General features: G+C 37.6%; 1 protein-coding gene across 4 annotated transcripts; it reads left to right on the top strand.

Moving 5' to 3' along the window:
* Positions 1 to 210: 210 nt before the first annotated feature.
* On the top strand, positions 211 to 12,825 carry rnf144ab (ring finger protein 144ab). 4 transcript variants are annotated; one of them, XM_079584705.1, is made up of 9 exons: positions 257 to 432; positions 530 to 606; positions 7,651 to 7,804; positions 8,220 to 8,324; positions 8,457 to 8,517; positions 8,851 to 9,061; positions 9,897 to 10,044; positions 10,300 to 10,389; positions 11,413 to 12,825. In XM_079584705.1, exons 3-9 carry the CDS (start codon positions 7,670 to 7,672, stop codon positions 11,542 to 11,544), a joined length of 882 nt encoding a protein of 293 aa, XP_079440831.1. In that variant the 5' UTR covers positions 257 to 432; positions 530 to 606; positions 7,651 to 7,669; the 3' UTR covers positions 11,545 to 12,825. The 4 variants fall into 4 exon arrangements, with proteins under 4 accessions (XP_079440828.1, XP_079440831.1, XP_079440829.1 ...); XM_079584703.1 differs by having other exon boundaries at positions 261 to 423; XM_079584702.1 differs by having other exon boundaries at positions 211 to 606.
* Positions 12,826 to 14,437: the final 1,612 nt, after the last annotated feature.

Genomic DNA, 14,437 nt, shown 5'->3' with positions numbered 1-14,437 from the left:
ATGCTGTTGTTGTTGTTTTATTCTAACACAAAATGATTTTGTCCCATCATCCCTTTCTAGGCTATTCTGTCAAAGCGATTTCAATGTGACCCGGATCAAACTACAACTTTAATTTACATTTACTGCATTAATTTTGAATTTTGGTGCTGTTATAATGTGTCATGCACAGGTCAAATTAGGACAAATTAGGACAGCTCTATGCACGATGATGCTCACGTCACGAGTCACGATGAAAACCAGCAGATGGCTCTTTACGCACTACACCTACATCAGTATTCGCGTCGCGTCGCGTCGCGTCGCGTCAGCAGAGGGCCCCCGTGAGCGCGGATTTTACAACAACACATCCATACAGCCGCGCGCCTCCAGGCGCAGTCAAATGGCGCTTCTCCACAGAGACATGGCGACCAGTCCGACCAGCTGATGGTAATTAGGGTATAAACCGCTTTTCCCGACATATTACGGTCTTTCTGTCTTACGATTCTTTAAGCTATTATTTCTTATTTTTAATGCGACAAATGCGGACGTATAGGAAGACATTGCGCTTAGTTGTGTGTGGAGCTGATGTTATTCCTATAACGGACTAACAACTGATATATTCATCCTAAGGTAAGCAATGCATGTGGACATGTAGTGGTAGGCTACTTTAAATCATTCCGTTTTTACAGCTGTGATTTGTTTTGCTTGCATGCAACATTGTATGTTTTATTAAAAAATGTAGCTGTTGTTGACGTTTGCAACACGTAACATGCTGCAGATATTTTATGAGTAAGTTACGCAGGCGTTTGGGAAACCTCAGCATGTGTCAGGCTGATCCGATTCACATAATCAAGGGAATCTCCATTATATCTTATACGAGCTCATACATATAATAACAACAACAGGCTTCCCTATAGGGCTTTCCCTTTAACTATGACCAGTCCAGTAGCATTAATGGTAGTGACATCTAACTGTATGGGTTTAAATCGCTTCAGAAATGTACTTTTAGGAAAGTGTTGTTTACTAATGGCTAGACTACTCAGAAAACAGATGAGATCATGTGTTCCCTTTCCCAGGACATAGCTCAGTCAAAACATGACCTTTTACCATGTTTGTGGGAGTTGTTCTTAATAGTTTATATAATGCTGACAGTCTACTGTTGATTCATTGGGTGAATATGCTTCCCACGTTTGTTGTTTATGCAGGGTGTTTAAATGCATTAGGAAATCGGTGTGATCAATGTGAAATAACCATTTTTTTAACAAACCAACTGTCAGTCAAATGTGAGACAGAGACCGTAATTAATTTACTAATTATATTGTCATTTCTTAGTTTTCTGTTAAAAATAAAATAAAAAATGAACTAAACTCAAAATAGTAATCTGTGTACCTGTAACCAGTGTTATTTTAGTATTATTTATATACTTTTATAAATATTTTAAATGAGATTTTATTTGTATATTTTCAGTTTGCATTTTAATTTAAGTTAAAAAAAATTATATTACTATTTGTTTAATTATTTTTCATTACTGTTTTAGTTTTAGTTTATTTCCTGTTAGTAACTTATTTCAGTTATAAAAAAAAAAAAAAAAAAAAAAAATTGTTTATCCAAGATGTTTTATTAGTTTTAGTTAACGTTAATACCTGACTGTAACCATAAGTGTGGTTCACATCCAGTGCTTTATTCATGCATAGTCTCCTTTAAAGCCTCTCTCTGCTTAGTTAGACTCAACTAGCAGCCACAGCCTTGGTATGTGTTGCTGTGGCCAGTCTGGGGGTGACCCAGATCATGCGTGTTATTGTTATAAGTATAACTCTAGATGTGGAGTAGTGCCTGACCTATTGATTGGCAGCCAGTTAGGAGTTACTCCCCAACAGCAACGATGTCTAAGCCAGAAAAGTCTTACATTCAAATAAATGTGATAAATAGATTCAAATGATGGAATTAACTCTCTCTTTTTTTTCTTTTTCTTTTTTGACAAGATTTATAGACTTAGTGTGTGGAAAACTATCACTAAAAGGAATTTTTGAGACCTGCTTTGAACTCCACCTCAAAGAAAACTTACGCATTCGTTTGGTTTATGTGAAGGTTGAAGCCTTTAACCTAAATTGGGATGTTAGACATAAAGATAACGAGAGGGGAAGTTAATTGATCCACGTGTGACGTTCCAGAAGTGGGCTGAGCATGAAAGAGGGGCATTAGTGTCTGCTGTAGTACAGCTGGGGCTGCAGCTCTGAATGTCCCTTTCATGAAATGCACAGGGACTTCCCATGTCCGGAACAAACTGTGCCTGCCAGCTTTTAGTGTTCCTGCTCTATACGCACACTGGCAATTTAAATATTACGTCAAGGTTTTGTTAATGTCTCAGCACAGGTAGGCGAATTGTTAATGAGGCCGTAATAAATAAATTAGCCTATTAATGTGTCCTTTATGAATTTTTTTTCTATGATCAGGGAAATGTTTGGCATCTTTTCAGTCTAGTGAGGACAAGAGGCTGCGGTGACTAACTGCATGCTGATCACCAGCTTTATGTGTATAATTGTCTGGTGGAATATAATGTTAGACTAATTTTATGGACTGGACTAAGTGTCACCTCATATATTATGTTGTTTTGTACCTTAGGAATTTGTAAAAAAAAAAAAAAAAAAAAAAGATGACTAATTTAAGTTGCATACTTCCTTAGACAAACTCTGATCAACATGGAGGGGTTCAAAAAAAAAATCACCCTTCTAAGTGAATTTTTCAACCAATAAGGGTAATATATTTTTTTTTTTTTGTACATCTCCATGTTTAATGAGTGACTCACTTAGTAATGATGATCTCAAATCCTTGTTTGTGAGACGATATCTCACATGATCTTATTAGTTGTTACTTAAATCTTCTTATTAAGTGATTGAATTATATTGTGGTATAAGCCAAAATATTATTAATTAAATTGGGCATAGCTGTTGGTGTCTAACATATTTTGTGTAATAAAACAACCGTAACATTTAGTAAGGAATCATATCATGAGGAATGATTTTCCTTAATCTTTTGTGAAAACATAAAAAAACGTCTCATTCTGAATTTCTGTACATGATGCAGATACATTTTTTTTTAAAGGTAATTTTGCTTATTTATAGTGTATAAAATCCTAACTTTTTGTGTGTGTTATGTTACACCAGTACAGTAGGTCTTGCAGAGCATAGGTCTGCGCTCCATAGTCATGCATATGCTGGCATGCGTATGGCAAAAACAGGAAGTGTTGCTGTTTCCTTGGGCAGAGCTCACATCCTGTGCTGGAACACTCTCCGCTCCCTCAGACCCGCACACTGCCTCGCAGAGATTATTCAAAACCACACTGTTCTAAATGAGGATATATGCTAGTTTTGTTATATTTGCAGAATATTTGCAGAATTTCATTGTTGTCCATTCCTATTTGTTCTGAAGGAGTCATTGGCGCTGTATTTTTCCATGTGGCCACAGTGTTTTGCGCATAATATATTAACAAATTAAATGTGTAGTTTACCAAAAATTAAAACGTATTAAGGAGTTCTATTATGCCCTTTTACTAAGTCTTGGTTTAGTTTTTGGGGTGTACTAGAATGTTTTCATGCTTGATTGTTTAAAAAAAACATGAAGCCCCTCCTTCCGAAATCCGAAATGTACTGTGATTGGTTAGCTGGCCCAGTGTGTTGTGATTGGCAGCTAAGGAGTGGTAAACCGTCTTACAAAAGCAACAGAAAACAAGCTGTTCTCCATCAAATGTGCAGCACACAGATAAACGTTGGGGTTATAATGTTCAGCAACAGTGTTTGAACTGATGATTATAAACAAAAAAATGTAACCACTCTAAATTTGTCCGACTTAAGGCCAAACAAAGGGGTTTTGGAACTGGGGTTGAGGGGAAAAAAAGCTTATTTTTGACATAGCAGCAAGTGTGTTCATCTTTTCAAGCACAGCTCAACCAGGCCTCTGCCCCCTTTTTTGCGTATTCCGTTGATGGGTATTATTTAAAAGAGTAACATTGTGATTTCATAAGATCCGGAAAAATCGCGTTGTAGTCCAAACGAGCCGGTTGTTGTAGTTCTTGAACAGGGTTAGATCAAATAAAATATCTCCCGTTGGAGTGAACTTTGAGCTTTGTAACATTGCAGATCTTTTTTATGCTCTAGCTGCAACATTATACAATAGCTAAAGTTGAAAAAGGGGGAAAGCGTAATGGGACCCCTTTAGTAATGTTAGTCTAAAAACAAAATGGCCCCAAAATATAAAGTCTTACTGTGCCGTTGGCGAGAGCGTGAAAATTCATTAATTTTCAATGTGAGCCAGCAGCAAACTCCGGCGAAAAGTGCCGCATCTTTGACGGTCAGGGCATTGAGGACAATGAGGAGAGTTGAAGTCAGGTCAACTTTATAGTAATGAATCTCTCACTCACTCACTCACTCACTCACTCACTCACTCACTCACTCACTCACTCACTCACTCACTCACTCACTCACTCACTCACTCACTCTCTCACTCTCTCACTCTCTCTCTCTCTCTCTCTCTCAGCAACATTAAGGTCTGACTAGCACAGTTAGGCTATATGCTCGTTTTTGTATTCTCCTCCTTTATGTAATCCAATTAAGCAATTAGGTTGTTCAGGGATTTCAGTGTTGTTGCTGACACAAATCCGAAGACCTACCACAGGCGTCTCTGTATGTTTGTTCTGAGCACAAAGTGCTGCTGCAAATGGTTTTAACACTTTTTAAAAGTTTGATGCAAAAGCAGATATGAAGAGGTACAGTGAGTTTGTGTAAATATGTGCTTTTGAATTTGTCATTACATTGTCTTCATTTATGTGAGAAAATGTCTTTTAATGTTTCCACCAAAGGTCTTGACTATAGCCAAACAGTTTCTAGACCGCTCATAAGAGACAGTTGGAGCGACAATGGAGAGAACAGCTTAATTTGGCTTCAACCTAGATAGATTAAAAATAGATCTTATGTAAGACCTTTATCAGTTATATAATTTTACTCATACTTGCGCTACAAGCTCAGTTGAAAGTTATCTTGGCCCCAACGCTTTTTGGAAAACTGAGCAAAGCCAGTTTCTTTATTAAAGTGATCTGTGAGCTCTTTTAAATGTGCATACTGTACATAACAAGAAAATGTGCTTTAGAGCTAGGTATTAGTGCTATTTACCTCCATCAGCAGATAGAGAAGTTCAATTACAGTGTCAGGCTGTTGGACACTCTCCGTCTTCATCTTGGACCCTTTGAGGGATTCATTGTGCCAGACTGATATGCGTGACCCAACTTTATAGGGTATTTCCCTTCCTGGCCCATTTCCATGGAGGAAGAGCTCAAGATGTGGTTAGTTGTTGTCTAGATGAATGAACAATGGAGGTTTATAGGCCTTCTTTCATGCCTGGGATTTCCCCTTCGATTTTGGAAAAACTCTGGGTGTGGTGGACATCTTTCTTTTGTAGTAATTTATTCCTTTTCAAAATTACATTGTTCTAGTTGTTTGTTGAACTACAGTAGAGTGCTTTCTTAGAGGCCTATTGTTTATATAGTATTATATTATAGTATTTTATGAGAGATTTCTGCATTATTTGAAAAATTACCTTTTTAAACGGGTTGCATGAATAGAATGAGGCATTTATACACTGGTTTCTTGTATACAAACAATACCGGATGCGCGCGCATCCTAGAGGCAAGACCGCTATATGTTATGCCGAGTTCTGTAAAAGAACATTGTAATTAACGTAGATTTCGCATTGTTTGTAAATTCTTGTTGACTCAATAATAAACTGCAATTTCAGAGTTGGATCTGTTTGCTTGCGTTTCATTTGCATATTAATATAACATTATGTAAAACGTTAGTTAGTTGACTAGTATGAAATTGTCCAACTAAGTTTGTGAATTATAAAAACCTGACATACCCTAAGCATTTATGTTAGTTTACAGCACAACAGCTCCGCGTCATCTCTGCTTCTGCTAGATATAGCCGTAAAGACTGTTGCTTTCTGCCTTTTAGATGCGCGCGCATCTATGTGATGACGTTGCACAGAAACCCGTGTTTATAGCGCTTTCATATGTACTACTGTACACCCAAAGCGCTTTACCATCATATCAGGGGGTCTCTCCTCAACCACCACCAGTGTGTAGCATCCACTGGGACGATACGACGGCAGCCACAGTACAACGGCGCCAGTGCGCTCACCACACACCAGCTATGATGCCAGGTCATGATTGGTAGGGGCCAATATACATCATACAGTCACTGCCTTGACTTCTACCCAAGATCTCAAGGCAGGTGACCTGAAAAGCAGCAATAGAATAATCTCACCGTGTACACGTGGCTTTACATATGATACGACTGAGAGTCAGTGTCTGGTTAAGGCTGTGTGGGTGTGCTGACGGAGGTGAGAGGCCCAAGCGGAGAGACGTGCGCCTGCTGAGAGCCGTTTGTTGTTTGGGCTGTCGACTATTCCCGCCACCACTAACACAATGAGATCCTGCAGGCGCAAGCACATGAGTCTCCATCTGTCTCCACCTACACACATATCTGCTGTGGGGAAGCGCACTAGCTAGTCCATCTGAATGTTCCTCAGTTAATTATTTCAGCTCATGATGGCGTGTAGCCTCAGTGAGGTACAGTGAACCACATGACTTTTTAGTAACTTCAGGTGCAAAAAGTTTTGCTGTGCCGTTGGGAAGGAGCGTTTAAAGCCTTCTAAATGATATGTGTGTGTTATGCGGAGGTCTGTTTGTTTTCAGCCGTGTTGCTCGTATCTCTGAGGGAGTCTGTTCTGTTGGGTTCTCCAGTGGAGACAGTCATTAGTTTTCTTTGGGTTGCCTGGCAGCAGTACTGAGGGATATTGACATACTTGCCATTGACTGATTGGACAAGCTCTCAGCAAACAGCAGAAGCTCTCGGGAGGAAAACTGTGGCAGACAGACCAAACATTTTAATGGATAAATAATGAGATCCCCTAAATCTTTGTATCTATGGTCCTAGTTAAAGGTACCTTTTTACCCATTAAGTTTAAAATATTGTTTTATGGAAACCGTATCAGTACCATATCAGCTTTTGGCCTATATTAGAATTTTTCATTAATCAATATTGTGTATTTAATTGTCTACTAATTTCCATTATTTATTTATTTTTACATTTAGGTTAACTTGAAGTGAGCATTAGATGACAACAATGGTAATCTTTAAAAGCACTGCTAAAAGTAATATTTAGCTTATCTCAAAAACAATATAATTTTTTTTCTTACTGTACATTGTTTTGATCATTGTTATAGTTAACTGAAACTAAAACAATTATAATTGCTTTTGGTTAGTGAAATAAAGCTAAAAATAAAATGTAATTGTTAGACTTCAAATTAACTGAAAACGATCTTGCTTTGGCAACTAGCTGAAGTAAGTTTAGGTATAACTAAAAAATAAATTAAATAGAAATAATAAAAGTAATGTAAACAAAAAATATGAAAAAAGCAAATAACATTTAGTAACTAAAATTAAAACTGAAAATATGAAAAAAAAGCAAATTCAAAATATGAATAAATACTATAATAGTATATAAATTATACTACAATCATATTATACTAGTTATACTTAAAAAAAACGATGCCTAAATTTTTATTAACGGCATTTATTAACTGCTTTAGCTGTTTTTAAGACATGCTTTCTCTGTCTTTTAGTGTCCCAGGTCGGCGTACCATGAGCAGCTCTCGCTACGAGCCCAGCTGGGACGTGGACCTGGCGCCGCTTCTGTCCTGTAAACTGTGCCTGGGAGAGTTTCCCCTGGAGCAGATGACCACCATCTCCCAGTGCCAGTGCATGTTTTGCAGTCTGGTAAGGACTGTGTCTTCAGTGGCCACTCCTGTGTGTTTGTCAGCAATGTGCCAACTAGTGTTACAGAACAAATTGTAATGCAGTCTCTTTACATGTAAGAATACAGCAGTAATGTGGATTGAGATAGATAGATAGATAGATAGATAGATAGATAGATAGATAGATAGATAGATAGATAGATAGATAGATAGATAGATAGATAGATAGATAGATAGATAGATGCTAATAAAGATTTTTGAATCTTGACATGTTCTCTACAAGCAGCTCGTGGATGTTGTCTCTGCAGAATGCTGTGATGGTCTGATGTTGGCTTGACTACAATGAACAGAGTGTTTGTGGGTGGAAACATAACCAAAGGCAGCAGTTGTCTCATCATTTTTTCAAAGATGAAAAATAAGAAATCTGTCTCTTACAGTGTTTGAAGCAATATGTTGAACTGCTCATTAAAGAGGGCCTCGAACCGGCTATTAGCTGTCCAGACTCTGCCTGCCCGAAACGGGGACATTTACTGGAAAATGAGGCAAGTTCTCTTAAAATGTGTCTCTTTTGCTAGAGACTAGAAAGACTATTGAAGTTTTAAAGTATTAAGACAATCTCTCTCCCTCTGTCATTTGCTCCTGTCTTTCTCATATACTCTGTTTCTCTGCTGTAGATTGAGTGTATGGTGGCTGCAGAGGTCATGCAACGTTATAAGAGATTCCAGTTTGAGCGAGGTGAGTTTCCCTGAGAGACGCATATGTGCAAGGTCCTAAACAATTTCACTTTTTACACCCATTTTTAATCATCTACTGTCTATAAGAAATGCATTGCATTTTTAATTAATATCGCTTTGTTCCTCTAAGAACAGAGTTCTCTGTCATGTGTAATATAGTATTTTTAAATGCTCAATCTTCAACATCAGCCTTTTTTTTTCTCTTTTTTTTTTTTTGGCAAAGCCTGCATCAAATTTTGACACATTCATAAAACTTTTACACAGAATTGTAGTAGTTGCAGATCAGACCAAATGGGTCATCATTTCAAGCATGCTGTTTGTTGTTGCTTTACAGAGGTGCTTCTGGATCCTTGTCGGACCTGGTGCCCGTCGTCCTCATGCCAAACGGTGTGCCAGCTGAATGAAGCAGAGGTGCAGTTGCCGCAGCCGGTTCAGTGTCCTCAGTGCAGCCGGCGCTTCTGCTCTGCCTGCAGGGCGAACTGCCACACCGGCCAGGCATGTCAGGAGAGCCTGCCAATTTCCACCTTCCTGCCTGGGGAGAACGGGTAAAACCTCAGCATCAAATCATGTAGCATTCACAGCAGAGATGATGCTTCTGTAGGTGTACCCCATTATATACAGATCATAACATTTATCTTATATTCCCCCTTATTTAAGTTTCTTGGCCTATTTAAAGTCTCCTTTTGTTTTACAACACTGCATCTGGTGTTAATTTTAGTAACAATTCTGTTTGATTTCAACAAGAACACTTCGTAGAAACAATAATAAATAAAAACAATTATAAAATCAAAAGATGAGAACCGATTGAAATGCATCAAAGTTGACAGTAAATACATTTATATTGTTACAAAATATTTATTTTTCAAATAGTGCTTTTATTTTGAACTTTCTACTCACAGAATCCCCCAAAAAATGAATCCTAAAAAATATAAAGCAGCACAACTGTTTTCACAATTGATAAGAAATGTTATTTGAACAGCAAATTTACATATTAAAACGATTCCTGAAGGATCATGTGACACTGAAGACTGTAATGATGCTGAGAATACAGCTTTGCCATCACAGGAATAAGTTCCATTTTTAAAATGTTTTAAAATAATAAAATGAAAAACAGTCCCTTTTTAATAGTAATAATATTTCACTATTACAGTTTTTACTTTATTTTGGTCAAATAAATGCAGCCTTGGTGAGCATAAGAGACTTCTTTCTTTCTTTTTTTAATCCAACTCCAAAAACTAGTGTTTATATAAAACCTTGAAGCATGTTAGCAAGTTTAGGTTTTATTTATCATCAGACTTCATAACATTAGCAGTGTGTGTCTCTCAGACCCTAAACAGAACATGACGCTCAACATCTGTTGTGTTCATCTCCCCGCTTCAGGTTCAACATCAAGAGCCTGGAGGACGAGGCTCCGATCAAACGCTGTCCTAAATGTAAAGTGTACATTGAGAGAGATGAAGGCTGTGCCCAGATGATGTGTAAGAACTGCAAGCATGCCTTCTGCTGGTACTGCCTGGAGTCATTGGACGTAAGTTGTGCATATGACATGTTTAACTTATTATTAGACATTATTATTTCTATTATTTAAAAGAGGCCAAAAAATGTCTATGCTAATTATGTACCATAAAAGTTGAACTCCAATAGGAATTTCTTAAGTGTGTTATTGCTCCACCACAGTCATGCTTGTTTAGACCAATATATTGTGGGAGTTTTAAAGTGCTGCTTCTCCATCTAACTCATATTTATCTTTATTAACACTAACATCTTTCCTTCACTTCCTCAGGATGACTTCTTACTGATCCACTATGATAAAGGTCCGTGCCGGAACAAACTGGGACATTCCAGAGCCTCCGTCATCTGGCATCGGACACAGGTATGTGCCACATGAGCGCATCCCTCCAGACTGCAGATCTGAAGGGGCTGGTCCACACATTTCTCCTGAAATAACCCTCCAGTATTGTAAAAGTAACAGCATGATCTATCTGTGCGAGGTTAGAGATTCTTTACTGTATTTGAAATGGAGAGAGAAATGTGTACAGTTTATACCGATCAAATGTTTGGGGTTAGTTCGAATTTTTTTAGCAAGTCTATCCTCACTTTTATCCTCACTAAGACTTATTTATTTGATTAAAATACTGTACAAAATATTTTTTATTATTAAAAATTAAAATAAGTTTTCAATTTTATACAGTACATAGTTTAAATGTAATTTATTCCTGTGATGGTAAAGCTGAATTTTCAGCCTCATTACTTCAGTCTTTAGTGTCACATGATCCTTCAGAAATCATTCTAATATGATGATTTGGTGCTCACGAAACATTTATTATTATTATTATCATCAATATAGAAAACAGTTTGTGCTGCTAAATATTTTTGTGGAAACTGTGATTTTGTTTTCACTTTTTAGGATTCTTTGATTTAATATAATTTATAGCAGTTATTTAAAAAATATATCCTCTGTAACATTATTAATGCCCCATGGTCACTTTCAATCAATTTGAAAGCATCTTTGCTTAAAGTATTAATATATCAATAAATTAAATAAATAAATAAAACGAATTTATGAGGACACATTATCAATACGGTTTTTAAAAAGCCAAGTGTTTTGCATGTTTGCTTGTTAATATTCCATTTTATTTAGACAGTTCTTTAACATTTTCAGAACTAGAAAGTTTTTACATTCTTGATGCTCCCAAAAATATATATAGAAGCTTTTTCCAGGGAAAAAAACTAAATCTGTCCCAGCATAAAATAAACACAGAGATATGATTACCAAGAGCCGTTACTGCCCTCCCGTGGCAGAATGCCTTCTGGTCTGACAAGTGCATGTGTACACATTTGTTTTTTTCCTCCTTTCTTTTTTTTTTCATTGTGATCTTTTCACTTCTGTGACCAGGTTGTTGGGATCTTCGCTGGCTTCGGTCTGCTCTTGCTAGTGGCCTCCCCTCTCCTTTTGCTGGCTACTCCCTTTGTCCTCTGCTGCAAATGCAAGTGTAAACGTGGCGACGACGACCCTCTCCCTACATAGAGCTCAGCGTCAGCTTCAGCATCTGGTTTGGATCAGCTGTGATCTCATCTCACCTGAGCACACTGCGCAGGGGCATTGGTGAAAGACTCAGCTCGTCTGTCCGTGAGACTGCACATCTCGGTTGCATTCAAATGTTGACTTGCATTGAAAGATGTTATGGAGGAGCAGAGAAGGTGATTGGATAAGCCATCGGAGTTAAACAGATCTGTAATGTTTGGAAGCAAGCACTTTAGTTTCCTGTATGACATACAGCTGTTCTTTTGTTACACGGTGTCTTGTACTCTATCTTTTCTCATCTTCACTGTTTCTTCACTGTGTTATTATGGTTAGCTAAGGTTTTTTTATGATGTTGTTTAACCTGGGATATAACAAGACAAATTCTGTTGATTACAGACTTGACAGGAATACACTACTTAGCACTGCTTTCATTCTTGTAGCATAGTCACATAACCTCAATATTTCTGCCAGTTTTTCTAGTCTATTTGCAAATGCATGCTGGAGGCAGAGGATGTTATTCTCTATACTCTAATGAGCCTCAGCCTTGCTTCGGTATGCTTCCTGTACACTCGTTCTTAGGACAGCAAAACCTCGTTCTTCCATTTGAGTTTACTCAGATACTGCACACACACCCCAGACGTAGCAGACGCGCCACCTGATGTCTTCTCAAAGCTTGTAGGCTTGGGTGTTGCTGAAATATTTCAGATCCTCCTGGTATCGGAGAGTTGGTCAAATATCAGTCGCTGTTTATAACCGAGCTAACACAAACGTATCATTAAAGCAAGCTAATATTTTATTCACGCCGTGAATTATATCATCTACATGCATTTTGTTGATTATTATAACACATATGTTGGCTTAACCCAGAAGGGTCTTATCCAACACCTGTTGAAGATCCAAATACAACCTGCATTACCATGTGCCTGCCAATTTAGGTCAAAGTAATCAGGCCAGTGAGGCTTAACTTCTTACTTTTCAGGTCACTCTAGGAGGTGTGGATTTAATTCATTCATTTTTTGGAGTAATACTATTGGGAACAATTTGCCAAATGTGATGTGTAAGCCCATGTGTTCACTGTCTAGCACATTAATAATTGGTTGATTACTAGGGAACACCTACTGTAGTTTTTGTTCTTTGTTCAGTTAAATATGCCTTTAATTTTTTTCTATGGTTTGTAAACTTTTTCTTCTTCTTTTTTTAAGTGTTAAAACACTTTTTGTAGCTAACTGTATATACTGTGTATTCACATGTTTTTCATGTTTAAATATATTATGCTGCATTGCACTTGGTTGGCTTTTCTTTCACAATAGAACAGTTTAACTTACCTTTAGACAGAACAACATAAACTTGTACCTTTTCAATGCTGTACTTAAAAAAAAAAAAAATTAATCATTTAAAACCAAAACCTCTCATTTAATACCAAACTAACTTAAAACTAGTACTTTTAACATAATTTGCAACAAATTAGTTATAAGTCCTCCTTTTTTGGTTCAATACATGAAGATGCTGTAAACTGAATAGTTAAATATTATGTCATATTTGTACATTATCTAAACTTACTAAAGCCATGTTGGACAGTCCAATTTCTTCCATTTATTTTTGTAATATAATTGTATTTTTTTGGCCCATCTCCATACTGTTAAGTTAGTTAAGTGAGAAAAACAATAGTGAACTGATTCATCAAGCACATTTGTGGAGGTGCAATCCATATGTAGCTCACTTTTTAATTGACAAAAAATTAATTAAAATTGGAATAGCCTAGTTAACACTGGGTTATTCTAAACCACGGCTAATATGGAATATTGTCTTGTTTCACATTTCTCACTGCTCATACTTTACATGGGGTTCCATATTTGCATTGTGTCATTGATTGGACAAATGCAAAAAGCGGACTAGAGTCTCTAGCATTGCTCATACTCGATTTGTATTATATTGGCCCTTTTTCAGACTATAAATGTAAGAAAAAAGTTCACTCATAAGCGAGTTTTTTTTTTTTTTTTTTTTTTTTTTTTTTTGCTTTAAATGTGAATGTTATCTTACAGTTATCTAAGCTAGTGTGCTCCAAAAAACAATGACAAATTCCTATTTAGTCTCTCACTGACTTCTGCCACTATGGAATAGTATGGATCAATGAGTTTGATGACGCCTCGCTTCCCCTTAACTTCTGTCCAATCTAAACGTTCCTTTATCCGGGGTTAAGAACGCAGTGTGAACAGCCCTTGTTCTGTGCTTCCACTTTCTCCAATGATTGCAAATTTGAACATAAATCCATAGTTTTCCAAACATCTTAAATAATCTATTAAACATGTGGACGTCCATCTTTTGAGAAGCGTGAGAGGTTTAGCTGGGGTTCTTTTGCAGCATCTGGTGGGAAGCCGAAGGGCCGTGGCTGACCGGGCAGAGGGGCTCTCGCGGGGCCAGTGGGCATCTGCTTCGACCCGCTACACTTCACCCTCCAGCATCATATATTCATGCGCTGCTCCCCCCGCACCATCTGTGTCCACGCGAGCTCTGGTGACACGCAGGACGGGCAGAGCAGGCGAAGGGCATGGCCACGCTGGAGCAGACTGCGGTGCGCAACGCTGTGCCAACACGAATGAAAGAGAGAGACAGGAGCACAGCTGTCTTCCTGTCACTACATTCGCTTGGATGTTAAATTAGAGTTGTGAGCATTCGGTACGCTATTGTTTATAAGTTTCAAGTTAATCACGCTTTTTTCAGTTGCACTACATGTATTCAGCCACAAGATGGTGTGATTGACTCACTCTTTTTTTTTTTTTTTTTTACCAGGTTCTTCCTGGCTGTGAAGTTATCAATTTAGAGCCACAGGCCACACACACTTATAATGCTGCAAAACAGCGTGCTAGTCTTGGTTTTCTGCATGCGGCCCACTGCT

The sequence above is a fragment of the Phoxinus phoxinus genome, assembly GCF_949152265.1.
Source record: "Phoxinus phoxinus genome assembly, chromosome: 16".
Classification (NCBI taxonomy): Eukaryota; Metazoa; Chordata; class Actinopteri; order Cypriniformes; family Leuciscidae; genus Phoxinus; species Phoxinus phoxinus.
Note: the sequence above shows the minus strand (reverse complement) of the source record. Positions and strands in the feature narration are given on the sequence as shown.